The 26,917-nt window shown below is 38.0% G+C and overlaps 4 protein-coding genes across 18 annotated transcripts; all 4 read left to right on the forward strand.

Moving 5' to 3' along the window:
• The first annotated feature begins 1,679 nt into the window (after nucleotides 1–1,679).
• Nucleotides 1,680–7,720, forward strand: LOC140763641 (acyl carrier protein 3, mitochondrial). 6 transcript variants are annotated; one of them, XR_012104854.1, is made up of 5 exons: nucleotides 1,680–1,726; nucleotides 4,010–4,235; nucleotides 4,747–4,993; nucleotides 6,411–6,574; nucleotides 6,881–7,607. XR_012104854.1 is itself a non-coding variant. In XM_073101922.1 (3 exons), exons 1-3 carry the CDS (start codon nucleotides 1,707–1,709, stop codon nucleotides 4,936–4,938), a joined length of 438 nt encoding a protein of 145 aa, XP_072958023.1. In that variant the 5' UTR covers nucleotides 1,680–1,706; the 3' UTR covers nucleotides 4,939–5,250. The 6 variants fall into 6 exon arrangements, 2 of the variants coding, with proteins under 2 accessions (XP_072958023.1, XP_072958024.1); XR_012104855.1 differs by having other exon boundaries at nucleotides 6,421–6,574; XR_012104857.1 differs by lacking the exons at nucleotides 6,411–6,574; nucleotides 6,881–7,607 and adding an exon at nucleotides 7,614–7,720.
• A 1,410-nt stretch (nucleotides 7,721–9,130) lies between these two features.
• Nucleotides 9,131–15,906, forward strand: LOC140761951 (DEK domain-containing chromatin-associated protein 1-like). 7 transcript variants are annotated; one of them, XR_012104662.1, is made up of 14 exons: nucleotides 9,132–9,288; nucleotides 9,618–9,679; nucleotides 9,778–10,625; nucleotides 10,700–10,733; nucleotides 11,404–11,480; nucleotides 11,795–11,854; nucleotides 11,944–12,054; nucleotides 12,161–12,241; nucleotides 12,458–12,544; nucleotides 12,780–13,230; nucleotides 13,396–13,511; nucleotides 13,932–13,962; nucleotides 14,040–14,235; nucleotides 14,683–15,906. XR_012104662.1 is itself a non-coding variant. In XM_073099507.1 (13 exons), exons 3-13 carry the CDS (start codon nucleotides 9,855–9,857, stop codon nucleotides 14,165–14,167), a joined length of 1,947 nt encoding a protein of 648 aa, XP_072955608.1. In that variant the 5' UTR covers nucleotides 9,132–9,288; nucleotides 9,618–9,679; nucleotides 9,773–9,854; the 3' UTR covers nucleotides 14,168–14,618. The 7 variants fall into 7 exon arrangements, 5 of the variants coding, with proteins under 5 accessions (XP_072955609.1, XP_072955608.1, XP_072955606.1 ...); XR_012104661.1 differs by lacking the exon at nucleotides 14,683–15,906 and adding an exon at nucleotides 14,318–14,618; XM_073099507.1 differs by lacking the exon at nucleotides 14,683–15,906 and having other exon boundaries at nucleotides 9,773–10,625; nucleotides 14,040–14,618.
• Nucleotides 15,907–16,028: 122 nt separating this feature from the next.
• Nucleotides 16,029–16,886, forward strand: LOC140761952 (nuclear transcription factor Y subunit B-3-like). The gene has a single exon (XM_073099511.1). It carries the CDS (start codon nucleotides 16,034–16,036, stop codon nucleotides 16,700–16,702), a length of 669 nt encoding a protein of 222 aa, XP_072955612.1. The 5' UTR covers nucleotides 16,029–16,033; the 3' UTR covers nucleotides 16,703–16,886.
• Nucleotides 16,887–19,552: 2,666 nt separating this feature from the next.
• Nucleotides 19,553–25,893, forward strand: LOC140762651 (DEK domain-containing chromatin-associated protein 1-like). Of its 4 annotated transcripts, none has more exons than XM_073100528.1 (12): nucleotides 19,553–19,688; nucleotides 20,107–21,212; nucleotides 21,290–21,323; nucleotides 22,025–22,101; nucleotides 22,945–23,004; nucleotides 23,095–23,205; nucleotides 23,325–23,402; nucleotides 23,629–23,715; nucleotides 23,934–24,417; nucleotides 24,904–25,019; nucleotides 25,368–25,398; nucleotides 25,476–25,893. In XM_073100528.1, the coding sequence occupies exons 2-12, from the start codon at nucleotides 20,193–20,195 to the stop codon at nucleotides 25,613–25,615; spliced, it is 2,238 nt and encodes a 745-aa protein (XP_072956629.1). In that variant the 5' UTR covers nucleotides 19,553–19,688; nucleotides 20,107–20,192; the 3' UTR covers nucleotides 25,616–25,893. The 4 variants fall into 4 exon arrangements, with proteins under 4 accessions (XP_072956629.1, XP_072956628.1, XP_072956631.1 ...); XM_073100527.1 differs by having other exon boundaries at nucleotides 19,555–19,688; nucleotides 20,112–21,212; XM_073100530.1 differs by having other exon boundaries at nucleotides 19,555–19,688; nucleotides 20,112–21,212; nucleotides 23,095–23,196.
• Nucleotides 25,894–26,917: the final 1,024 nt, after the last annotated feature.

Here is a 26,917-nt window from a genome sequence, read left to right on the forward strand (position 1 = left end):
TATTTCTCCTTTCTTCTCCTCCTCCTCCTCCTCCTCTTGGAGTACAACGGCGATGGCGTTCATGGATTCCGACGGCGGATGATGCCCTGCGATACTCATCAAGGATTCTTCATAGAGATCGATCGTGAGCATTGGAGAAGAAGAAGAAGAAGAAGAAGAACCACCACCACATAGCCCACGTAGACTAAAGTCCACGGCGAGCAAGAAGAGGATAATGTTGGAGAATAGAAACAAATTCTTCTTGTTGATATAGTGGTCAAGGAGTTGGGCAATGGAGAGGTTCATTGAGGAAGAATAGCAAGGGAGAGATGGGAAGTAGTAGGAGAGGATGAAGTAAGCGATGGAAAGTGGAAGGAGGAATTGGAGAGCCTCTCTCTTGATCATAAGCTTCGTCTTCTTCTTGGGCTTCGCGAAATTATTATAATCTTCGAGAGTTAGCTGCTTCATTGGATCCATTAGCTCGTTATCTCTATAACTTCTTCTCTCTTATTAATGGAGGAGGAGTGGAAGAAGAAGGAGGAGAAAAAAAAAGAGTGGAGATGGAGGAGGTTGGGGTGGATTGAGTTGGACCTACAAACAACACTTGGAGACGAGCAAGTATATATAGATAAAGAGAGGATATATTTGCAAAAGGTCACTTTTAGGAAGTCATTATAAACATCGACTCCGTGGAAGAATCTCAACCGTCGATCTTCCCCTCACCAACGCTCCGATGATGCCACGTCCTACGATTCGTGCGTCGGCACACGGAAAACTCGGAGGGTTTAGGACTTAGGATCAGCAGTTTTGCGATAAACAACTGGCTAGCTTTAATTAATATCTAGGAAATTTTCATTTCACACCCAACAGTAAGTATTTATTCCAGTTTAATTTTTTTTTACTAATATAGGGTTAAGATGTATTTAACTGTATTAGAGACGAAAATTACTCCACTGCCTAAGCTTTATTTTAAGAACATAGGGGTGTAAATAATAATAAAAATATAATGCAGGTTGTGAAATGAAAAAGATCCCTTTAATAATCAGATAGTAGTTGGGTCATTTCCGTAGTCTATGGGAATAAGGACTCAAGGAAGTAGCATAGCAACTACTTTCTCCTGCAATAGAAAGGAAACCAAAGTCTTTATTTATTATAATTTAATTAAAAATAGTATTCACTCAACATTTTGTCAGAAATTTGTTCATCTAGACGTCTCATTTTTCATTATTTGAATTTAATAAATAAATAAATTACGAAGCCACTCATTAATTTCCTCAAACTTTCCTTACAATAACTTTTATTTTGTTGGAAAATAACGTACAAATTCCTTGCAAGTCTCATGGATAACTTCCCGGAAAAACAAATCCCAACTTTATCAAGCCTAAAGTCCTTAATTTTTGTCTACTCTTTTGGCCTTTATAATATAATAAATGTCTATCCCTAGATTTTGGCATTTGAATCAAGTAAAGCCGTCGGTCACTCTATTTAAAAAGAGTTCACTAGAAGTGTTGACTTAACTAAATATTAGTCTTAGGAATATTCCCTGGATTAAGTAAGAAAATGTTATATTAAGTCTACAGGGGAATTGACCTAAAATGTTTGCATAGTTGTGATAATGGGCTTTATTGTCAACACGGCCCAATTAAGATAAGTGGGCTTGGGTCAACTCCGGCGCAAGGGAGAAGTGTAGGCTTGGTGACCTAGTAAGCTATTGGTCAAATGAGTCCATGAACTCCTCTGCGAGCGGGTAAGCTTCAGCCGCCCTTCTTCTATCCTTTGCTTCTTAGATTACAGCTTTAGGTAATGTTTGGTTTCAATCTTACTCCCTCCTCCTATCTGTTTGGATCTTATTCTTGCGCTTTTAACTCGGATAGAATGTTATTCGTTTTGATCGTTTGTGGGTTATTAGAGCTTGGATGAACTTTGATTGCAGAGTTGGAACTTTGTTCGGTTTTGAGCACTGAAACTGCGAATTTTATTTTACTCCTGTGATCAAGCTCATTGGTTGATTCATCTCTGGCAAATTTTGTTCTCCCATTAGGTGTAAAGTTGCTATTTTGCAACGAAATTGAAACTATTAGGCTTCTATTTGGTTGAAGAATGAGATAATTCATGGGTAGTGTTATATTCATTTTTATTTATGGTATAGAGGAGAGCTATGTTTTTTGTGTTTGGCTGCAATAATAGGATAGCGGCTCCTCTCTCTTATTCCGACTTTTAAGTTAGAATAAAAAAAACAAGAATATGGGATCCGGTACTCATGGTACTTGTAATACCATAGAAAAGATAATTAATATTAATTATACTAGATTTAGTGGTGTTTGGCTACAAACCATAAATAAGAGATCTCTAATTTATGGATAAGAGTTCTTATTCTTCAATCAAACAGGGCCTTAGACCTCATTTGGTTAAATAATGAGATAATTCATGGATAGTATTATACTTTTTTTTATCCATAGTTAGAGAGCTATGTCTTTTGTGTTTGGTTGTAATACTAGTAGAGGTGATCATTAGGCTTGACCCGCCCAAGCTCGGCCTAAGCCTGGTTTGGGTCCGGCTGGACCCGAGTCTGAGATAGTAATAGGCAGCATGTGTCAGGCCTTTGCCCGTCGGCCCGGCACAAAAGCTAGACCCATTACGCTAGCCCGTGGCCGGGCTTGTTATTCATGTCTATTTTCATTATTTTTTCATTCTATATTGAATATTTAGTAAACTGGATATCATTATATAATCATATTTCTATGAAAGATAACTAAATATCGTGGCCTAATAAAATAGAATGTTTTTTAAATTCTGCCCATTATGCTAGGCCTATTACGCCCGGCCAAAATGATTAATGGGTTGAGCCGTGAACAAATATTTAACTTAGTTGGCCCGAACGTAACTCGGCTTGCTCGATAGTCACCTCTAAATAATAGAGGGTCATCTCCCTTATTGCAATTTTAAGTTAGAATAAGAAAATGAAAACGAAGGGTTTAGAATCCATGGTATTAGTAATACTATGAGAATGTTACTTATGGTATAATAATAGCATATTTAGTGGTGTTTGGCTATAGACCATGAATAAGGAATTCTTAACTCATGAATAAAGGTCCTTATTCTTCAACAAGACGGGGTTTTAATATTAGTGGAGCCTTGACGAGACTCGGAGGAATTTGGAAGTCAATGAGCTTTTGAAGTCTTCTTTATTTTGGCGCTTTTCTTTATGTAGTATGATTCTGCCTTTGCGTAGTATGATCCTGACTAAGCAGACTTTTTTTTCCCTTAAAAAGAAAATAGCAGACAAATGAGTTTTCAATTTTATAGGCTTACTAGATTTGCAACTGGATCATGAAAGAAAAGGCAGAGGAGTTAAAATTAAAGTGGGTTCCATTAGTTTTCTAGTACGTTAAGTCACTATAAACAGTACTAGCATCATAGATTGAACTTTATGTTTTCGATTAATTATTTGTTAGGCTTCTACATCTAGTTTAGATGGTAAGAAAGTACGAAGGATTATAAGAAATACTCCATTCTGAGCTTACAATATTTGTCAGGATCTTTTGATGAATCACCTTCTGTTTCGTATTGAAATAGTTAAGTGCTGCTACTTCAGAGTCACAATAAGGAAAGCTGACAAACAATCTACATATTTTACCAAAATCCTATTTTTGATTGAAGTTCTGAGCTTAGTCTCACAGACTGTTGTAGTAACATCAAGGACATTGGTTCCCTAATTGGAGCTTTCTTTGAGTTAAAAGTCAAGATTTTTTCCTTTTCTCACAATGTGGTTCATGAGGATGATGGAATCTTAAATTCAGCTGTTTCAATTGTTAACAACTTTCTCCTAACGATTTGTGTGATTTAGCATTTGTTACAAAGGCTGCAAGTGAGGGCTGGTTCTCTCATTCTGACACTTTATACTTGGTGTTGCATACAAATGGACCGTAGGATTCATAATTATTGATCGGGACCTGAAAATGGAGAAAACTTTTATCACTGACTTTTAAAATTATAAATTAACATATATTGCTCTTTTCTATCTGACTAGGTGCTTTTTGCTGGCTTTGGACAAGATGCAACACGTCAGAAAATTAATACTGAGGCATGTGCGGTTAAGCTGCTATCAACAACCAAGTGCATTAACTTTAGGTGGAAGTCCACTGTCTGGAACGTCTCGATATTTGTGCATCTCATCAAAGAAAACCAGCTCTGAACATATTATGGCTCGCGTACTTCAGTTAGTTAAGAAGTATGATAAGATTGATGGAACCAAGGTACTTTGTTTTGGGAAAAAAGTTGCCTTCTTTTCCTTTATTTCTCTGTTTTCAGTTTAGAAAGCAAATATAACCATGTTTTGTGTTAGATTTGTACACTAGGATTTCTACCAAAGGAACCAAAAGGGACAATCAAATTGAGAATGTTACATAGCTGTATAGATTCTAATTCTTTTCATAAGAATTTCGCAAGACTAATTACCACCTTCTAAGATGTAAAAGGAAGTGCATATGAATAACCTGTACAAATATGAAGCATTCCTATTCTTTGTTGATTTAGAAAGCTTTTGGTTTTCTTACCCCTTTCATGTACAAGATATGCACGCGTGTGCACAGAAATTATTACAAAGAAAAGTTACTAGTACCATAGGTTCAGCGAGTAGCCAAAATCTATATAACTGTGTAGAGCAATGTTACTGACTATTAGGCTTAGTTACTTCTTTCCTTGGGCGAAACTGGAATTCTATGTAGGAGTTAGTCTCCAGAATAATTCATCAGTGAAAAATTGCAGGTGACTGAGAGTGCAGATTTCCAGAAGGACTTATGTTTAGACAGTTTGGATCGGGTGGAACTTATTATGGCTGTTGAGCAGGAATTCTCCATTGAAATTCCTGATGATAAGGCGGATAAGCTTTCTTGTTGCTCTGATGTAGCGGAGTACATTCTGTCTGAAGCTCAATCTAGCAATGCTGAAAGCTCCTGATGGATAGCTGCATTTCTCCAACATCAATGGAATGACGCTTTCATAGTTACCTTTGGTAATTATTTGCTTGCCGGTCTTTTCTTGTTGTGGTTCTCTGATTTCTGTTTTTCCAGCTGATCGTTGATGTACTCAAAGACTTCCACTGGGCACCAGAGTTAAATGAAGTTGTACTTCTAATTGATTTTATTTCTCTATTTGATAAGCCTGATGTTAATCTTTATGTATAATTTGTTTATTGAATGTATGATATAAAAATAACAGAATGTATTCCACAATCTTATCTTAATATTTTATCTATTAAAATTTCCATCTTGGGCTTCTTTGGAGAACATTTTTGACCGAATTAAATGCACTGTAGACTTTATCTTGTTACAATTTACTATTGTCTCGTACTTGTATTTTGAAGCTGTTTCTAGTCCCTTGTATTTGTTAATGGTAGCTAGTGTTAGATGTTTACTTTGCTGATTTGAAATGGAATGTGGCTATGTTGCTCTGGGTTCTCCCCAACCTGTCCTCTGTATCCAGGGAGTCAGATCTTTATCTGGAAATTCCTTAGTTCCGGTGTGACCTTTTTTAATTTAATCACATTTGTTCTAGTCTGGATGGGACAGAGTTCAGGCCAAGGCCAACGAACCCAACAAACTGGAGCCTGACCCTTGAACCCTTTGCAGCTCTTATATATTTTTCAGTATTGTTAAGCTGACATAAGTGCTATTTAATATGCAAGCGCTGGCGTATGCTTGATATCCTTTTATGGTTTAAAGTTTACACCACTTAGGAAGTAAATGAGAACATTGAGCAGTGAAACATACTTCATGCACACAATGAGAATAATCAGACTGCTTTTCTGTGGGTGGAGCATCACAGTGTGTTGATGTGGCACCCAGTCATCATAGTCCAAGGCTCTAAGCCCATCATTATTTGCACAAGCAATAGATATAAAGTCTAATGAATGATACTTTAATCTTAGTTTGTAAGATAATCAACCCAATTAGGAGTAGTTTCTAATTTTCTAGATATTTTGGATTAGTGGCAGTCTATCATGCAATGCCTGCTGCTGCTCTCATCATCTCTTGGTGATTATAAGCAGAACTCGTGTGACTTTCACAATTGGGGGATCCCTTCTAGTTAGAAAAGGTGCAGAGTAGTTGATTGTTAGTGGAGAAAGCATTTATCCAGTATACTTCATGCTAAAGCATCTCAACCAGCTTAACTATTTGTTCTTAAATGGGTATGCCATTTAGTACATATTTGTTGTACTTTTATCACATCGTGTGTTTGTTATATTACATGAGAGAAGTTCTTTAATTCAGAAGGGCAAAGAGTTTCACATGGCCTCAGGAAAGTTTTCCGGTTAGTGTTTTAATAAAGCTCCATAGACATGTTAGACTTTTCTTCTCTACGTTTCATTTAGTTTAAATTCTCTCTTGAATACTTGTTTCTCACATCACTGATAAAAAATCACCTTTAAGTGTGCTGCAGATTGGTGGATTTCACTAAAATTGAGGAAAGTTATTAAGGTGAGGGGAACAGACTGGAAAAAAAAAAGGAATAGAACTGAGTTCTTACTGTTAGAGAAGGTGGGTCAGAAAGTAAGGGATTCATAACATGCTGCTGAAGTGTTCTTTGTGGAAAGGTAGCATTCAAGTTCGAAGACACTGTTATAGGTTGATCAGTTTCACTGCTTTGATGAAAAGCGTATAAAATTCCTAACACTCTACTCTTAACAAACATAGATGGGCTTAAAAGATCGCATCTGCTAGCTTGATGGATTTTTCAGTAATAACGAGCTTTTGGACGAAAAAAATATGCAAACTGTTTCCAGTGGTGCTTTTCTAAGATTTTTTTTTTCTTCTTCCCAAAGGAGAAGAGATTAGGAGAAAAAGTATTTTAGCTGCAGCTGATGATGTTCTCTTTTCTCTGTTTGTCTCTGTCTAAGCAGAAGTTTGCTGGGTGTGGATGTACTGAAGTCACAATTGGTCAAACACAGTTTGTTTTCCAAGAGAATCAGCAGTAGACAAGGACCACCTATTGGTTTCTGTCAGTGGAGTTGGTTAGAACTCAGATGTGAGAGGAGGAGGAGAAAAGAAAGAAGCCCATTTTTTTAGGGACAGTGGGAGATGTGAAGATAAAATACCAGGGCACCCTCAAATATACTTCAAATAAAAGATAACACTGACACTGCTTCCTTTCTTTTAATTATCATGTTTTATGTCCCTGATATGTTTCTTCCATGCGCCCAGGTCCCCCCCACCAATATCCTTTTGTTAATTTTAGTTCACATCCAGTATTTAAGAAGTTAAAGTCCTCCCTTGCTCCATCAAAGGCAGGCTCTGCTTGTAGACTGCTGCATTTCAGACTTCAGAGGTATTAGTGAGAGGAGAAATAGGAAGAAGCAAATCCAAATGGTCCCTATTTTCTTCCTCCCTACTTCAGCAGTCTTATATATTTCCGCCGTGTTCTATTGCTGTCCTGTACAGAGAATATTACTGCTTATGTTGTAATATCAAATGGCTTGTCTTCTTTGTTCTTATAGATATCCAGTTTTGTTTTCAGCTCTCATTCTCAATTTCTACTATTGTTGCACTTCTTTTTACTCTTGTAGTCTCTCGTCGGTATTCTTTGCTTTGTTAGTTTTGATTCTATCTTTTGTCTTTCCTGCCGTCTTCTCCAAGATAAAGCATCTTCAACAGGGCCAGTCAACTGCAATGCAAACTAAATCAAAGGTTGGTGTGGGAATTCATTTGGGTCTCAAGGAGAAGGATGCACTCCAAGAAGAAGGCAGCCTGCATCACTGCAGAAGATCAATGGATGTGTCTATGGGAAGGCCATTATGCTGTGAAAGTATGGAGGAGGAAACGGGTTTCCGAGTGTGTGAGGGAAGCAGCTCTGATGGTCCAGACTTGCTGCCTAAAGAAGTGGGTCTCATTCCATCAGCATGCTCATCTAATTTGATTTCTGACAGCAAGATATCATCTTGGTTTCAAGGGTGTTCAGAAGGTTCAGATTCAGACGACGAAAGCCTCATCGAGATTTCAATTCCTAACTGCGATTGCAACGGTCCAGCAGAGTCAAGTACATTCCATCACAACCAAGCAGCAGACTTCTTGCTGGATTTCTTGCCAGAGTCAGCCTTCAGGCAACGTGGTCTAATGGAGCTGTTGTCGGAGATTAGAGAAGACGACAACCTGATTGAGATCGATATCACCAAGGGCTCTATCAAATGCTCAAGGCTGAGCACAAAGGCATAAGGATTTGTGTGAGTTGTGAGTCCAAAACTTTCTCCAAAGGCTCTGGTTGTTGCTTTCTCAAATTCCAGAGCTTGTGTGTTTTTATTTTTCCTTCTACTTTATGGTTGACTTTGCTTTGTAAAAAGCTGGTTGATGTTTAAAGCATTAAAAGTAATTTTGAATCCAATATCTTCCTTCAGGGTCAAGTTCTTCTTGAGATGGAGCTCTTCTGGTGTTAAAAGGCATTGCTACATCTCCATCTCACCTTGCCCGGTCTTTCACTTTAGTGCAGGGCTTTGTCTTCTCTTTTAACAGAGCTTCTTTTTTGTGGCCACAGACTTGTTAAAGAATCTAACGTTTATGCATCATTCAAACAGCAGGTGAAGTTATGATTTATGTGCGAATCCATAATGATAATGATGTGGTAGTGGCAAAATTATGGTACACATAAAAGAGTTTGGTTTTATAATTTTATCGTTATCATAGCATATCAACTTATCCACATCTATCACTAGGATATGAAAAATAAAATTATTCTTATAATAAAAGTCGTCTGATCGATCAATAACTTATACAAAAAAATTAAAAAGAATTATTAATTTTGAGGTTATAAGTTATATATAAAAAAAATATAGCAGTTAAGACTTTTTTTTATCAGTAATTTAAAAAAAGATTATATAAATTATTAACTCATCAGTAATATAATTATATTTGGAAGACGCCGTCTAACGATTTTTATAGCTCGTCTGGTCTCGTAGATTCGGAGAATGAGACCCAACACAAAGCATCCGTGCCGTGCCACTTGGGCAGTGACGTGGCACCTTCAGCCGAATGACGGCGGGGGATAAACCCGGGTAAGTGGGCTCCAATAAAGCATATTTGGGCGCGATCCGAAAATTAAACGCGATTGGAATCCGTTTAACGTCCGAAAATATAAATGGGGGGTTACCAAAGTAAACAAAGTTCCCTTTTTAGCTTCGAGAAGGCAGAATAAAAGTTCCTTCTTTTTTGTTTAATCTTAATACGAGAAGCTCTCTTAAGCTCGAACGAGAGGGATAACGGAAATTACAAGGGGAAGTCTCTCGGATTCGACTTCTCGCTGCTCCGAGAACTTGTTCGGGTAAGAATTCATGTCATTTTGAGCATAATTTTGGCAGTTGTGTTTGATGAAAAAGCATCTCCATTAAGGTGTTTGAACGAAATGAGCTGGCTAGGGTTTCCAAAATTCTGCGAAAAGAGAGTTGCTTCCCGCCTACTACGGTCTTAGCTGATATAGTTTTAAGTAGGATTATGCTTCGGCGCATGTCTTTGAAATTTGTGGCGCTTAATTCTATAATTCTGATGGTAAATTTGACTCTGACTGAGCTCTCTGTTCTTGAAGAGCTCTGTCTCCGTGTTCTTAAGTGACATACAATTTGATTTGATTTTCTTGTCATGTTACTCTTTTAGTACCTGTGAAGTGAACTCTCTTCGACTGTGTGGATAATTCACACCCTGAACTTGCTGTCTCGGTAATCTGATTCATACAATTGATTCAATCTCAAAATTTTCCTATGGAATTGAACTAATTCTTACGATCTAATAAGTTTATTTTCTGTTTGAAGGTCAGTTTTTGTATTTGGAGAGTATCTCCATAAGCTTGAAAGTTCCACTGCAGTTTGCAGATATAATTCGAAATCAGTTGGGATGTCTGAACCAGACCCAACATCTGGAACGGAGGAAAGTCCAGCTGCAAATGGCTCGGGTCCAGCTCCTGGAGATTCAGGTGCTGAGGCTGTTGATGGAGAGAAGAGTCATGAAGAAACAAAAGATGGTGTGGAGACTAAGGACAATGTAGAAACTGATGATACAGAAGATAAGATAGAAGGGGATGAAAATGGACTTAAAACTGTGGAAGATAAAGATAAAGGTGAAGCAGAAGAGAAGGAGATTAAGGATGTGGATACGATGGAAGTCGGGGAAACTAAGACTGTAGATGCCAAGGATGTCGAAAATGTGGATGCTGAGGATGTGAAAGAGGTCGCTCTTGAGGATGTGAAGACAGTGGATGCTGAGGATGCAAAAGTAGTAGGTGCCAAGGATGTGAAAATGTCTGACGTTGAGGATGTGAAGGATGAGGAGAAAGGGCATGAAGACAAAGGGGAAGAAGAAGGAGCAGGACAACAAAAGGAAGAGATTGAGGCAGTGGAAGAGAAAGATGGTGGAGAAACTGAGACGAAGGTAGATGAGAATAAGGAGGAAGAAACACCAAAGAAGAGGGCAAGGAGCAAAAAGGTTAGGGATAAAGGGAAAGGAGTGGGTGAGAAACGGGAAGGGACCAAATCCAAGATAACTAAGGAATCGTTTAGCACTCCTATCACTATTTCTATTGAGCGCCCTGTGCGTGAGAGGAAGACGGTGGAAAGGTTGGTTGAAGTTATTGAGAAGGAGCCAAATAAGAACTTTATAATTGAAAAGGTATTGCATCCAATATTTTTTCTGTACTGTTTGTTTATATAGTAAATGATATACTCTTTGAACTTTAAATGCAGGGTCGTGGCACTCCTCTCAAGGATATACCAAATGGTATGGTTCTAACTTCTGAAACCTTGGTAATTGACTATGTGCATCATCTGATGCCAAAATCTGATTATTTCTTTATTTATCGATGGAAACTTGACTAGCCTTTTTGTTTTTCTCCATTGTTATGTTGCAAATGCTATAGAATTTCTTGTTTCATCTTTTCCTGTCATGAAATTTCTCTCAAATTCTGTTAACTTACGATTGTTTTTCTTCAATTTGTCTTGACAATCAGCATGATAGTCTTTAGGCTGTGGTTAATTTAGCATAAATCACACGATTTATCCAGACCAAATTTGACATGTTGAACTATCATTCCACCTTACTGATCAACTGAAAGTTTGTGCTTTCCCTTTTTTATGCCACCCCATTCTTTTTATCAACTCTAAGAACTTCGTTTGCTCGCCGAATGGACTTTGGAACCTCCACCCTCTACTACGCTTCATCTCCAATTTCTTGTACTCCTACTTGTTCATGTGGACACCTGGACAAAGTTTATGCCGCATGATTAGGCTTGCCCCTGTAGGATCCACAATTTATGAAAATATGTCAAGGTTGCTGCCTCAATGAGTCTAGAAGTATGAGTATATTAATAAATGAGGCTTCTTTAGTACTGGTAGAATTTTATCATTTCATACCTGCATGTTAACTTTTTGCATCTGAATTCCTGTTTCAGTGGCATACAAGTTGGCTAAAAGGAAACCTCCCGATCTTAAATTGCTTCATCAGACTCTCTATGGGAGGAAAGGAAAGGTGGTTTCAGAACGTTAACTATTTAGGTCATTGCTTTTCAACTGTAAATTTAAGTTTCACATGTTCTATTTGACTTGTGATTATTTAATATTTTAAAATTATCCTGCTAGTGTTTGAAATTATCCTATTGACTGATCTATATTCTTCCTGTTCATGGAAAAGTTAAGCTCATATAAATTGGTGTCACCTTAATGGTTTGAGTATGTTGTTTATGCATGGAGCTTTACTTTTGGTATTGCTGAAATCTACTTATCCTCTTTTATTATCTTTATTTGCTTTCTTACGGAAGATGGATGCGGTGTTTCTAATTTCAGGCAGTTGATTTTAAAAATCATATCCTCCAATTTTCTGGGTTTGTTTGGCATGAGAGTGATGTAAGCAGCTCTTTTACACATCTTTGTGGACAAAGGCCTAGACTGTTCACTCACTGTTGATCTAAAATATTGGAGTTATTCTCTTGCAGGAAAAGCAAAGAGCAAAAATGAAGGAGAAACTTGACAAATATGTGAAAGAAGCATTGCTAGATTTTTGTGATTTGTTCGATATTCCTGTTTCAAAAACAAATATTAGGAAGGTTGGTTGATCTTGTAAAAAATACCATTGTTGAAGGTTAAGCTTGTTACCTGTGCAACATGCGCTTCATCATGGAATTGAAATAATATATTGAGATGCTCTTGTAGGAAGATCTTGTCACAAAGCTATTGGACTTCATTGTTGCACCTCATGCTACAACTGATGTTATACTTGCTGAGAAGGAGCAGGTTTGCCCTTGATGCTATATATCTCTTTATTCTATTTCAAGTTGGCAATGCTTTGCATTGGCATCAGATGTGGAGGGGCTTATCTGTTTCCAACATATTTAATTGCGAAAATGCTGAATGAGATTAGTTCATGAATTTCAGTCATACATACTACTTGGACAGCTCCTTCTACTTTTTTTTCACCTGTTATTTGTTTCTCCTTCACTCTCGTGGCAGGCAACACCATCAGGAAAGCGCAAGAGAGTGAGCAGAGGAAGTGCATCAAAGAGCTTGGAGAGCACACCTGTCAAGCGGTCTAGGAAGGTTTGTTCCAGTATAATGATGATAACAAGTTCAGATTTTCTTTTTTTCTTTTTTCCTTCTCCACCCTCTATTTTCATGTATATTTGACGTGTGCAATTATGCATGTAGTTCTTCCTGAACCATAGTTTTCTCCCCAGTAATCCTCAGAGTATGAACACTTGCATGTTTGGACTTCTCTCTATAAAGTAATTGATTTTCATCTTCCTATTTATGAGAAGAATTTGTATTTTTGTAGAAACACACAAGTGAGGATACTCCCAGCACAACTAAAAGGAGCACTCAAGAAGATGAAGATGATGATGAGGAAGAGGATGCTGACCGTGGTGCTTCTACTGAAGATGAAGCAACTAAGCACTCAGAGAGTGAGGAAAAGGAAAATGAGTCTGAAGAAGCGGCTCAAGAAGATGATGATTACGACTCAGGGAAGGACAAACAGATAATGAAGAAATATTCAAAAAAGAGAGGTTCTGTTAGTACGGAGAAGGTGAAGGCAGAGATCAGCTCTAAGAAGGCAACCCTTTTGTCTACCACCAAGAGCCCTAAGAGAACTTCTTCTTCTTCAAAATGCCCTAAGGCTGAGGAGAGTGATGATGTGGGCGCAAAGGTCTTCACAAGGAAGAAAAAAGTGGATATGCCGAAAAAGACTTCAACCCTTAAACAAGAGACAAAGGAGAAGAAATCTTCTGGTATGCCTATGATCTATTTGATTCTCTTATTGATGTTTTTGAAAGTGTTGTAAAGGCATGCACATAGAAAGGTTTTGAAAGAGTAAGTCTTATAGATGGTTTTTGGAAACTTAGCTCCATTAGCTGAGATTTACCTTGATCTGAAACTCAACTATGTTTATCTAGGTAAAAAGGTAGCGAAAGGTAAGGGGAAATCAGAGGAAGCAGCACAATCTGGTCCAAGCAAGGAGGAATTAAGGAAGAGTATTAGTGATATTCTTAAGGGAGTTGACTTTAACACGGTGAGATGTGCTACTACTGTTATTGTGGATCTGTATGATTTTATACACCAACTGATTTTTTTTCTGCTGCAGGAAAAGATCATAATTAAGATTTAAGAGCTTATAAGTTACGTGCACACACACAGACACTCCCCCCCACCCAAACCCCCTCAAAAAAAAAAAAAAAAAAAACTTTCTCATTTGCATTAATTTTCATGCAAGGTAGTTTCTACCTTTGCTGAATTCTGTGCATTCCTGATGTCAGGAAGTTAGTCCTGTAAGTAGACTTCTCATTTATACCCAGTGAGTGGAGGAGGGAAACACAATTATATTCAATACTTCTTCTCAAGCTATATATTATGCGTCACATATGTTGCCCATTCTTATACTTGGTCTATATGAGTTGCATAATGTTGATAAATATCTGCATATGTGTTTCAGGCCACCTTCACCGACATTCTTAAGAAGCTTGGTAAGCCTTCTCTCTGTTTCTCTTGATCTTCAAATATCTTAATCATGATTATGTACTTGTCGAAATTCATCTCTCAGCTGCACATTACAAAATGGATATGGCGCCGAGGAAAACATCAATAAAGCTCTTGATCCAAGAAGAACTAACTAAACTAGCAGAAGAGGCAGAAGAAAATGAAGAGGATGAGGATGAGGAAGATGCCTGAGAAATTTCAGAAAATAACATGAAAGAGGAGGATCCTTGATTTCCGTGAAAAAGAATAGAATGGAGATGGTACTTCCTCTTTTCAGGTTATTCTTATCTATTGCTGTGCCTCTTTTTAACTGTCTTGCTGACCCTGTGTTAATTGTTGTAGTATGTGCCACTGGTCAGCACAACCTTTCCTGCTCGCTTTGCTGTGTATTTTGTAGATTATATGTATGTGTAGGCACCTTCTGCATCTCTAGTTACTGGCCAGATTTACTTGGGCGTGTTTTGTTTCTAGATCTGTTGCTCTGATTACTAGAACTCAGCTAGCTAGTACCAGGTTGTGTATGTAACGATGCTTTTAGTTGACTTGAAAGGAGATACACGTCAGTTCTTTTGTTTAGCTGTGCTGTTATCATAGCTTTCACTTCTCTGATTAACTGTATGAAAAATAAATGAATATTTGTTTCTTAACGGTGAGTTGGAGCATCATTTCCTTTTCCCCCTTTGTTTTGGCATTTGATCTTGCTGAAGAGCCTCAAGAAGCAGAGGACATTTAGCCGATGCGCTCGATGCTTGAGCGGAAGTCGCCGTCTGCTGTACAAGGGGTTGTTTCACTTATATGAGCTGTTGCATTATGTTTGCTTGAGAATTTGGTTGTTGATCACAAAATGTAAACATAATATCACAGGTAAATATATTTGTAAACTGTTAAGATGACTTTGATATGTTAATAGTCTTGAATGCGGATCCTCCTCTCTCATGTTCTCTATGAATTGAGCAATTGCAAGCCATCTAATCTTTCTTTTTGCTGACAAAGCTGAGGCAGAGCTAAATTTGTTTAGGATCATTCTTTTTACTTGCAGTTTGATATATGTCCCTCTTTGGGGTCCCTTATTTGGGCCGTGGATTTGCTTGCTTATTCTTCTTTGTTATAAATGGCTAGATTATTTACATATATGCTGATAACACCCTATAATTCAACAAACTTGAGCTCAAGCTTTTGTAAACCATCTTTTACACTGAGCTGGAAGCTGGAAGCTGGAAAGAGGAAAGGTCAACGGATGAAAGCTCCGTTTATCGTCCAACCAATCGGGAAGTTGGTGTGGGTCCAAGTTCACGTATCCAATGGCGAAAGATTTGAACTCACGATCGGTGTTTCCGAGCGACTACCTTGCCAACTACATGGGCCCCATCACTACGGACGGCTAAGATCACCAGGTCCCCACTTTATCAACGGCCAACAGGAATCCAAATTGCCCCTGCTTATCGAGAAACAAACGGCTACTGTTTGTCCACGTGACCTTCCTGATACGATATTAGGACCAAGATCCAACGGGCCCGGCCATCTTCTACCCTGAGCTCTCTCTCTCTCTCTCTCTCTCTCTCTCTCTCTCTCTCTCTCTTCTCTCTCTCTCTCTCGCTCGCTCATGGAGGAAGACTAAATCCTTCTTCAAAGTTGTAACCTTTCCTGAGATTTTTCTCCTCCTTGTATCTTTGTCCACTAAAACCTCTCCTTTTTCTTAGTAAGGAGCTCCTACAGGAGACCCAACTCCCTCTAAGTTCCACTTCCTCGTTCCTTGTCTCCTGGATTCTTTGTTTCAAACGCCATAGATAAAGAGAAGAAGGGAATTCTTCTTTCTTAGATAGTCTTATCTACTACTACTTCTTATTATCTCTTCTTTGGTTCAATTCGGGACGTGGGTTTCCACTATTGCCTCTGCTTTCGTTGATTCCTCGCAGCAAAGCCTCTAAAAAGGAGACTCCTTTTTTTTTCATAATCTTTTATGGTTGAATTCTCTCTTGTTTCAATTGGGTATACTTGAGAATAGCTAGAAGATCCCGAATTCCCATCTTGGTCTCTATCAAATTCTTAGCTTTGGCTATGGCGGATTCGGACAACGAATCTGGAGGGCACAACAACAGCAATGCGGCGGGAGACTTCTCCTCTCATCGCGAGCAAGACCGCTTCCTCCCAATCGCTAACGTGAGCAGGATCATGAAGAAGGCCCTCCCCGCGAACGCAAAGATCTCCAAGGACGCGAAGGAGACGGTCCAAGAATGCGTGTCGGAGTTCATCAGCTTCATCACCGGGGAGGCCTCCGACAAATGCCAACGCGAGAAGCGCAAGACCATCAACGGCGACGACCTCCTCTGGGCCATGACCACCCTTGGATTCGAAGAGTACGTCGACCCCCTTAAAGTTTACCTCCAAAAGTTTAGGGAGGTGGAAGGCGAAAAGGGGAACACCGTCTCCTCTCAGTCTCAGATAAAGGAAGGCAGCGCAGGGAGTAGTATTGCTGATGGTGGTAGTGGCGGCGGCGGCGGCGGCGGCGGCGGTGGTAGTGGTGTAAATATGGGAAATAATGTGGGCGGCTTCAGTGGGATGTATGGTGGTGGTGGTGGTGGGATGATGATGATGGGTCAGCAGATGTATGGGTCATATCACCATCAGATGGGTATGGGTGGGAATAACAATGCTGAGAGTGGCATGTATGGTGGTGGAGGTGGAAGCTCTTCTTCAGGGAAGATTGGAAGGCAAGGTAGAGGATGATATTTTAGTTAAAGATGGGAAGTTAATGCATTTGCTTTTCTTATTTATTATGGAGTGTGACATGATATGGGGGAGAGGAGGAGATCTGTAAACATGCTGTAGATTATAGTAATGAATTGCGGTTGGTTGGAAGGTTGGTCATTAATAATGGTGCTGAAATATGAATGGATTTTTATTTGGCTTAGATATCTATCTTATCTTCTTTATTGAAGAATTGATAAGCTTCTGATTGTTTTGAGATTGTATATTTTTATGCTCCTTTAACCATGTCAAATGGGTTCTGACATTGGGGCATGATTTGGGGATTAAATTCTAGTAAGTAAATATGTTACAAATATATCTAAAATCTAGCCTAAGAAAAGCTACTATTTTTTATGATGAAGAACACTCTATTATATTCTTGTGTATTGGATGCAGTGCATCACATTGGAATTCACCAAATGGTCCTCCCTTTTCCTGGCCAGTGGCATGCCATGGATGTCTAATTCCTTTTTCTGGAGAGTGTAACTTGCTGGCTTTCCTTCTCAAGGGACACCCAAATCTTTAAAGAGAGCATAAATGGATAAGATAGTTGGCTAAGGCTTGCCATGAGAATATGAGATGCCTTGGGAGGGACCACCCTTGGATCTTTTAACAGTGTACTATGCAAAGATGTGGCTCCAATTGCCCATAAAAGATATCTTCTCTGGGTGGCCAAAGTTTCCTGGATGCCCATCTACAATTCGTCAAAACTGTGACTATTCTAACTTTAACTAAAATAACTTGTAACTGTCTGTTGCTTTCAGAGCAGATGAGCAAAATATCAAATGCATAAGTTGGTGCCATTTCAAGAACAGGGGAACCTTAGCTGCTTGAATACTTCACTACAGTTTTATCTCTTTGGTCAACCTCCTTTGGAATTCTAAATCTGCCTCCAGTTGGAAGACTTTTAGTCTTTTTTCTTTTCCCCCCATGGAGAAGAACTGTCAACTCATTGCTCCTCATGAAGTGCATTTTAATGGCCAAAGGAACTGCATGTCCAAAATAAATTTTGGAGTCTTCTCTGACCTTGCATTGGTGTCTTCCACTAAGGTTTCATTCAGTGGATGTAGCTCTAGGACAAGACATTGTGCCCCAGTCGAAGGCAACTAGAAGTGACCCCTTTACAGGGAAGAATTATGAATTATGATTGTGTTGATTATTGTACCTTTTTTTTTCTCTTTAGTAGTAGATTATTCTACTTGATCAATTGAGAGTTGCTAATAGAGACAAATTGTTTGATCTATAACAGAAAAAAAAGCATCTAATTTTGAAATAATTTCCAATAGGAACTTCACTTATCTACCTCAGAAGTAGGCTGCGTTCCAATCTCTTTCACACCAAATTGCTTGCTATTAACTCCAGGAGAAATGGAATGTGCTACTGTTCATAGATACAAAATTAGTTTTTTTTATTTTTTGGTGTATACTGTTTAGAAATCTTTTTATCAACCAAATGCTCTTCTAAAGTTAATATTTGCGTGTATATCTTTCTCTCACAAAAAAAACAAATATATTTGAGTAAATACTCTGCCGAATACTTTTAGAGTTAAGTCTCAATAATTAATACAAAAAATAAAATATTCTTAACTAAGAAAAATATATAAAAATTAGAATAAAAATATATTTATTATTTGTTCAAAAGCCCTCGTTGTTTCATTTTCGAAGCCTCCTCCCTCAAATGCATATGGATCTCATGACCCATTGGTTCCAATCTATTGGATCAGGCTTTACCTAAAGGGATTCTAATATATTCCATTATGTGCAGGGTCTGTTACGGAGCTTGGAGAGTTGGAGGGCAAAGGCACTCTTGTCTTGTGGCATTAAGGGCAGCAACGATCTGGGAGTGCAAAACCTGGAGCTTGAGCTGGATGCTTAAAAAACTGGTTGATCTGCTACTGACTGGGTTAGATTGTCTTTTATTATTCACACTATTGTATATGATTGTAGATATCTTTTACACTTATAGGGACTTTGTTTTCTTTGACCAATCCGATGTTAATTAAGATAAATGATAAATATGACTAGATAATCTATCTACCTTTATTCAGAGAATAGAAGATTAATTTACTCTGTTCTGTTCGCACAACCTGTTAGCTTATTGGGCCGGGCCTATTATGGGGCCTCATCCATCTTGAAGCTAAACCATCACCGAGTTCTAAGAAGCTCGGTGAATAATTTACTTATTTTTTTATGCCTATTGGCTTCATAAATAAATAGACTCTCTTCACTATATATATATATATATATATATATTGGTTGAATAATTAAACTAAACGAGCCATAATAAATTTGAAATCATACGTATATATATTGTTTATATAACTTTTTGATAGAAACTTTAGGGGGAAGTCTAAGTCATTGCCTTCATTATAAATTAGTAAGCTCCAATTGCTTAAGCTAAAATAGTAGTTTTTATCCTCTCTTCAGATCCAAATTAAAATGGGAATAGTTATTATTTTAATATTAATCGTGGCTTTACAAAATTATTTATTAACGTATCTAATTCTAATATCCAAGGATCAGACAAGCTCCTCATCCAATCCGATCACACGAATGAAACGAGCTTAACATAGCACACGTGTGATAAGCACTGCTAGTCCGTACTATGGATCTAATCTAATACCGCGAACATGGTTACCCGGACAAGATCCATCAAAATGCACAGATGGCGTTCCACGTGTGCGGTGACGTGGCATCTCTCCCAAATGACGGCGGGGATAAACCCGATCCCAGTAGTGGGTTCCACCAAAAGCAAACTTGGGCGCGACCCGGAAAAATAAACGCGATTGGATTCCGATTTTAAGGTCCGAACTATAAAATGGTTTATGGCGTCGAAGAAAAGGGAAAAAAAAACTCCTTATTTTTTCAAATTGAGAAGCTCTCTTGGCTCTCTCGAGAGGGATAAGGGGAATTAGAAGGCGGGATCTCTCGGATTCGACCGCTCGCTTCTGCGAGATCTAGTTCGGGTAAGAGTTTAATATCTGATTAGTGTAAATTTGGTAGTTTTGTTCGTGGAAAGCGTTTATTTTAAGGTGTTTGAACGAAATGAGGCTGTTTGAGCTGGCTAGGGTTTCCCAAATTCTGCAAGAAGATATTTTTCTCCTCTAGATTCGCGTTCTAGGTCTTTATAATAGTTTAGGTAGTTTTAAGTAGGCCTATACGCTTAACTGCAGGTCTTCAAAATTTGTAGCATTTATTGCCATTAATTTTGATAATTTGCCTTTGACTCTTTTAGTACTTGGAGATATCTTACTTTGTTTGTGCGGAGTGAGGTTTCCTCAGTTTGTGCTTGCCAATTTGATTCTCAGATTGATTCATTCTCAATATTTTACTATTGAAAAATTCACTTATTTTATGCTCTAATAACTCACATTTCTTCTCAAGGTCAGTTTTTGTATTCGGAGAGTATCTCCATTCTCCATAAGATTCAAAGTTCTGAGACTGCAATTTCACAGTTGACATCAGTTGGGATGCCTGAACCAGATCCAGCGTCTGGAACAGAGGAAAGTCCGGCAGCAAATGGCTCTGGTCCACTCCCTGAAAATGCAGGAGTGGAGGCTGTTAATAGAGAGAAGGATTGTGAAGATACAAAAGATGGCGTGGAGATTAAGGACAAGGTAGAAAGCAATGATGCTGAAGAAAAGACGCAAGGGGACGAAAATGGCCTTAAAAGTTTGGAAGGTACAGAAAAAGGAGAAGCAGAAGAGAAACAGACTAAGGATGCAGATGCGATGGAAGTCAAGGAGGTTAAAACAGTAGCTGAGGATGTCAAAGAGGTGGGTGATGAGGATGGCAAGACAGGAAATACTGAGGATGCAGAAAATGCGGGTGCTAAGGAGGTGAAGATGCAGGGGGATGAAAATGGCTTGAAAACTGTGGAATGCACTGACAAAGGGGCGGAAAAAGAGAAAGACACGAAGGATGTGAATGTGACAGAAGCTGAGGATGTGAAAACAGTGGATGCTGAGGATGTGAAAATGGCAGAAACTGAGGATGTGAAAACGGCAGAAACTGAGGATGTGAAAACAGTGGATGCTGAGGACGCGAAAGAGGTGGTTGCTGAAGATGTGAAGATGGTGGATGTCGAGGATGTGAAAAAGGCAGACTCTGAGGATGTCAAAATGTCTGATGTTGGTGACGTGGAGGGCGAGGAGAAAGGGCATGAGGATAAAGGGGAAGAAAAGGGTGAAGAAAAACAAGAGGAAGAAGCTGAAACAGTGGAAGAGAAAGATGGTGGAGAAACTGAGAATAAGGTTGATGAGAATAAGGAGGAAGAAACACCCAAGAAGAGGGCAAGGAGCAAAAAGGTTAGGGATAAAGCGAAAGGAGAAGATGAGAAACAGGAAACCAACAAATCCAAGATTACAAAGGAATCATTAAGCCCTCCCATCACCTTCTCTATTGACCGCCCGGTGCGTGAAAGGAAGACGGTGGAAAGGTTGGTTGAAGTAATTGAAAAAGAGCCAAATAGGAGCTTTATAATTGAGAAGGTACTTTGCTTGCATCCAATCTTTTTTTGTATTTTTAGCTTTTGTAGTAACTGATCTCTTCTTTAATTTAAGTGCAGGGTCGTGGCACTCCTCTCAAGGATATACCAAATGGTATGCTTCTAACTGCTACAACTATGGTTATTAACTATGTGCATCATACAATGCCAAAATTCTCTTTTTTTTTAAAAAGAAGAAGAGACAATACGACTGATCTTTCTCTGTTTCCCATTTTCTGCATCTTCATATTTTAGAAATTTCTGGTGTATAAATTACTTGTTTATCCTTTTGCGCAGTCAAGTTTCTTTCATATTTAGTTAACATGTGATTTTTTTTACTTCAAGTTACCCTGCAGACCCCATATGATAATTTTGCAGACTTCGTTAGTTAAGCATAGCTTTCATTTGACATGTTGAGCTATCATTCAGACATTACTGATTAACCCAAAATTGATGCCCATTACTGTTTAATGCTGCCGCATCATTTTTATTAACTTGAAGAAGCCATGTTACTCATTAAATGAACTTAGGGCCTCCACTAATGCTTAGACACCAATTTCTTTTTCTGCTGCTACGTGGACACCTTCAGAATGCTTATGTTGGCTGATTAGGCTAAGCCTGCTAGGCTGCCAAAAACATATCCAAATATGTGAAACTTCTGCAAAAGCATGGGACAAACATGAAAACAAAACGAATAAGAAAAAGTTGTACACTTAATTAGTATTATTTTGCTTTTATCATTTTAGTTTTATTTTTGACGAAAGTTTTATCCTTTTACTCTTGCTTGTTAATTTTACTCAGCTGTTCCTGTTTCAGTGGCATACAAGTTAGCTAAAAGGAAACCTGCTGACTTGAAATTGCTTCATCAGACTCTCTATGGGAGGAAAGGAAAGGTAGTTTCAAAACATCAATTGTTTTAGTTATCACTTTTTCAACCATAAATTTAGATTTCACATGTTCTTTTTTATTTAGTTACAATATTGCTTGTTCTTCTAGTGTAAACTATGTAGTCAATTCCCCTCCGTGAGAAAACTTGGTTATGGCTTATGTTGACTGAATGACTGCTTTGCTGAGAGCCAGATCTGGATCGATTCGTTCTTAAGAAAATTATAAATCTTTGTGGGTGACCTTGAAATTCACAAATCAAATGACTTTGAAATAAAGTGATTTTGAGATCGTTATGGCGGTTGTCGGAGGGTGGCAGACGATTGTGGGATGGTGGAGGTTAGTTGTAGGTTGTGGTGGCTTGTGAGGGGATGTGTGGATTAGGGTTTGGTAGCTTGCTAGGGTTTTTTTAGGATTAAGATCCATTCTTAGGAAAGTGAAAGCAATCTAACCGCTGAGATTATAAAATAAAAGTAAGATAAATAAATTAACTTAAACCAATGTTCATTCCCCATTTCATGATCCCCCAAATAACAATGAGCACTCTTATTTATATGAGTAGAGACATGGCGTGTTGGATTTAACTTGATCTACTTGGCATACATATGCGGATTATCTACTTTTAATCCAAATCTAAAAGCAACCAACTAAATTCGACTCTCATGCTCGGATCATAACAATTCTTCTTGTTTATGAAAAAGTTAAACTGGTATAGGTTTCTTGCACTTTAATTTCTGAATTTGTCATTTATGCATGGAGATTTACTTTTGGTAGTGCCAAAATCTACTTTTCCTTTTCTACTCTCTCTACTGCTTTCTTATGAAAGATAAATGATGTGTTTCCTCTCTCAGGCAGTCGATTTTAAGAACCACATCCTCCAATTTTCTGGGTTTGTTTGGCATGAGAGTGATGTAAGCAGCTCCTTTTTACACATTTCTTGGATAAAGATGATATTGTCTCACTCACTGTTGCTCTAAATTTTGGAAATTATTTTCTTGCAGGAAAAGCAAAGAGCAAAAATGAAAGAGAAACTGGACAAATATGTGAAAGACACATTGCTAGATCTTTGTGATTTGCTTGATATTCCTGTTTCAAAAACAAATGTTAGGAAGGTTTATTGAATTTCATCTTCTCATCCTCCAAATTACCATTGTTGAAGTTTAAGCATGTTGACTATCCAACACATTCTTTACCATGGGACTGTTATCATAATATTTAGATGCTCTTGTAGGAAGATCTTGTGGAAAATCTATTGGACTTCATCGCTGCACCTCATACTACAACTGATGCCATACTTGCTGAGGAGCAGGTTTGACCTCAAAAGCTACATCTCTCTTTATTTTGTTTTATGTTTGTATGTGATTTGCATTGGCATCAGATATGGATGTGCTTATCTGTCTCCAACATATTCAAGTTAGGACAATGATGAATTGAATTACTGAGTTATTAATTTCAGTTACAAAGGTATTGGAGAGGCCCCTCCAATTCTTTATTTCATTTCTTTTTAATTTTGTTTTTCTTTGTTCTTGTAACAGGCAGCAAAATCCAGAAAGCGTAAGAGTGTGGGCAAAGGAAGTGCATCAAAGAGCACGGAAGGCACACCTCCCAAGCGGTCTAGGAAGGTCTGTTATAGTACAACCTTGAAAGTTTTGGGTTTTCTTATCGTTCACCTACCTTCATATATGTTTGATGTGTGTAATTATGTGTGTAGTTCTTTCTTGAACTATGGGATTTTCCTTAGTAATTCTCAGAGAATGAATGCCTGTTATGTATATGGACTTTCTTATAGATTTGCAATTTCCTATTCATGTGAAGAATTTCTACTCTTTGTTTTATGCAGAAATACACAAGTGAGGGCACTCCTAGCACAACAAAGAAGAGCACTAAAAAAACAGAAGATGAAGATGATGATGAGGAAGAGGATGATGATGATGATGCTTTTACTGAAGAAGATGAAGCAGCAAAGCACTCTGGGAGTGAGGAAGAGGAAAATGAATCTGAAGAAGAATCTGAAGATGATGATCACTATGACTCAGGAAAAGACAGGAGGGATACAAAGAAATCCTCAAAACGGAGAGGTTCTAATGGTACAGAGAAGGTGATGTCAAGGAGCAGCTCTAAGAAGACGCCACCCTTCTCAACCACCAAGAGCTCTACAAAAACTTCACCTTCCAAGCGTTCCACAAAAACTTCACCTTCCAGGCGCTCTAAGGCTGAGGAAAGCAATGATCTTGGTGAGAAGGTCTTTTCTAGGAAGAATAAAGTTGATACACCAAAGAGGAATTCAACACCTAAGCAGGAGACCAAGGAGAAGAAAGCTTCTGGTATGCCTTTTATGTTTTGAAAGAGTAGATTCTTTGATGTAGGACATAGATGTAGTGATATACATTTGATGCTCTTCAGTACTGGGATATATCTAGGTTGACTTCCATTTATTATGGACCAGCTGCTGTGATCAGACTGCAGTCCTGGAATCTGAAAATTTTCTGGTGTCCTTTGTTCTTTCAAGATGTAATTGGTATAAAAAGCATCAGATTATGATGAACTGGACCTTTTGTATCCCAACCTAGTTACTGAGTCACATAAGTTGAAATTTTTATAAGCTGATCATCTAATGGGTGCTATGACAATTACCTCATGTAACTGTTGTCACCTTCCCTCAGCATTAGCAGGAGCCTTGTGTGCTGAGATGCACTGCAGCACCCTTTTCCTTTAATATAGTGTCATCATTTTGATATGTTCTTCAGTGAAAATTCTGAACACCATTAGCTGAGGCTTACTTTGATATGACACTTGGCTTTGTTTTTTAGGTAAAAAGGGTAGCAAAGGTAAGGGGAAATCAGAGGAAGCAGCACAATCTGGTCCTAGCAATGAGGAATTGAGGAAGACTATTAGTGAAATCCTCAAGGAAGTTGACTTCAACACGGTGAGCTCTGCTATTGCTATTACTGTAGATCTAGTTAACTTCACACACCAAGTTTTCTTTTTCTGCGACAAGAAAATATCGGGATTGAGTGCCTATAAGCTTTACAAAAAAAAAAATCTACTCACTTTGCATTAGGTTTTATGCAAGGTAATTCTTCCTTCGATGAAGATGGCAGACTCTCTCTTGTACCCAGAGAGATAATCAGATTGCTGTTGCTGCACCAAAACACCATTTCTTTTTAATTCTTTGCATCTCAATCTACATCTCGTTCTTCACATATTTTCTCCCTTCTTGCACTTACTGATATGCATTATATTATATTGATAAGCTTCTGCATTTATGTTTCAGGCCACCTTCACTGACATTCTTAAGAAGCTTGGTAAGCCATCTTTGTGTTTCTCTCGATCTTTAAATGCCTTAATCACGATGATGCACTCATGGAAATTCATCTCCCAGCCACACATTACAAAATGGATATGGCGCCAAGGAAGACAGCAATTAAGCTCTTGATCCAAGAAGAACTGACCAAGTTAGCTGAAGAGGCAGAAGAGGCTGAGGAGAACGAAGACGATGAGGATGAGGAAGACGCGGAGTAAATCCCACAAAATGGTGGCAAAGAGGAGCACGCTAGACTAACATGAGAAAGAATAGAATGGAGATATTACATACTCTCTTCAAGTTATTCTTATCTATTGCATCTATTGCTCTTCCCCCTTTTGTGCTCATCTTTGCAATCCTTTGTTAATTGTTGTAGTATGTCTGTATGTGCCACTAGTTAGTAAAACATTTCCTGTAGCCTTGCTCTGTATTTTGTAACACATTTATATAGGCAACTTCTGCACCTTAACTTAAATTGTCTGGAGAAACTTGAACACGTCTGTTATCTTGATCTGATACTCATTATTAGAAACTGATAGTTAGTACCTTTCTAATTTATTTAAAAATGAGAAACACCTTTGCTTTCTACTATTGTTGTTGCAATTATCATAGCTGCCACTTCTTTGACGAATATCTCTGTAATTGTTTATAGATAGAAATATCTACCGAAGATCCCGACAAAGGGACGGGTACCACCAAATCTAACATGCAGTGTAGCCAAAGATTGCCTAAATCCACACGTGATGGTTCTCTACTTATCTCTATGCTTGGATCCAAGATCTGGACAAGAGATGGGAGAGTAAATTGTTTTTTAAATTGTTATCAGCGTCAGCAGTTGATCAGTAATTTAGCTAAGTCTGTTTTAGTATCTTTTTATTAATATCTTCTCTTCTTAAATAAATATTATACTGGTGAAATATATCTCATTTAGTATTAAGCTAGTTTGGTTATATAAAAAAACTTGACTAAACTGTACGTCAGAAACATTAATTACTTGCGTCTTCGTCTCTAACCTCCACAAGATTCTCTGTATCTTGGTGAACAGATTGTACAGATGATTTGATTGTCTGAGAATCATGAGATCATATAGCTTATCCAATTATTTTTTTTACTGGAATGGTAACAACAGTGTAGACCGACATCAAAACCTTTTAGTTTGACCCCAGGTGGTGGAAGAAAGGAAGCAATAATTGACAACGTTTGACGTCATTACTCTCTCTTCCTGGTGATATCATTGGTGACAGCATCAGCAACAGCAGACACTTGTCCATCGAGTATTTTACTTAATTAGACTTTTTTTTCATCGAAATAAATTCTTTTCTAAATTTATTATTAAATAGGGTTCGTAGTAACAATTTCTTTTAACTGTTGTTGAATGATTAAGTTAAAGATATATATATAATGCTTATCAGTTTAATGTTTTAGGACTAAATAAAATTACTTAAAAATAAAATACTGATTAGTTTAGTATTTTTATTAGAGCTATAGTAATTAAACTCTATTTGTTAATAAGTAAAAAG

The sequence above is a fragment of the Typha angustifolia genome, chromosome 7 (assembly GCF_048772165.1).
Source record: "Typha angustifolia cultivar Huaian chromosome 7, ASM4877216v1, whole genome shotgun sequence".
In the NCBI taxonomy this organism is placed as follows: domain Eukaryota; kingdom Viridiplantae; phylum Streptophyta; class Magnoliopsida; order Poales; family Typhaceae; genus Typha; species Typha angustifolia.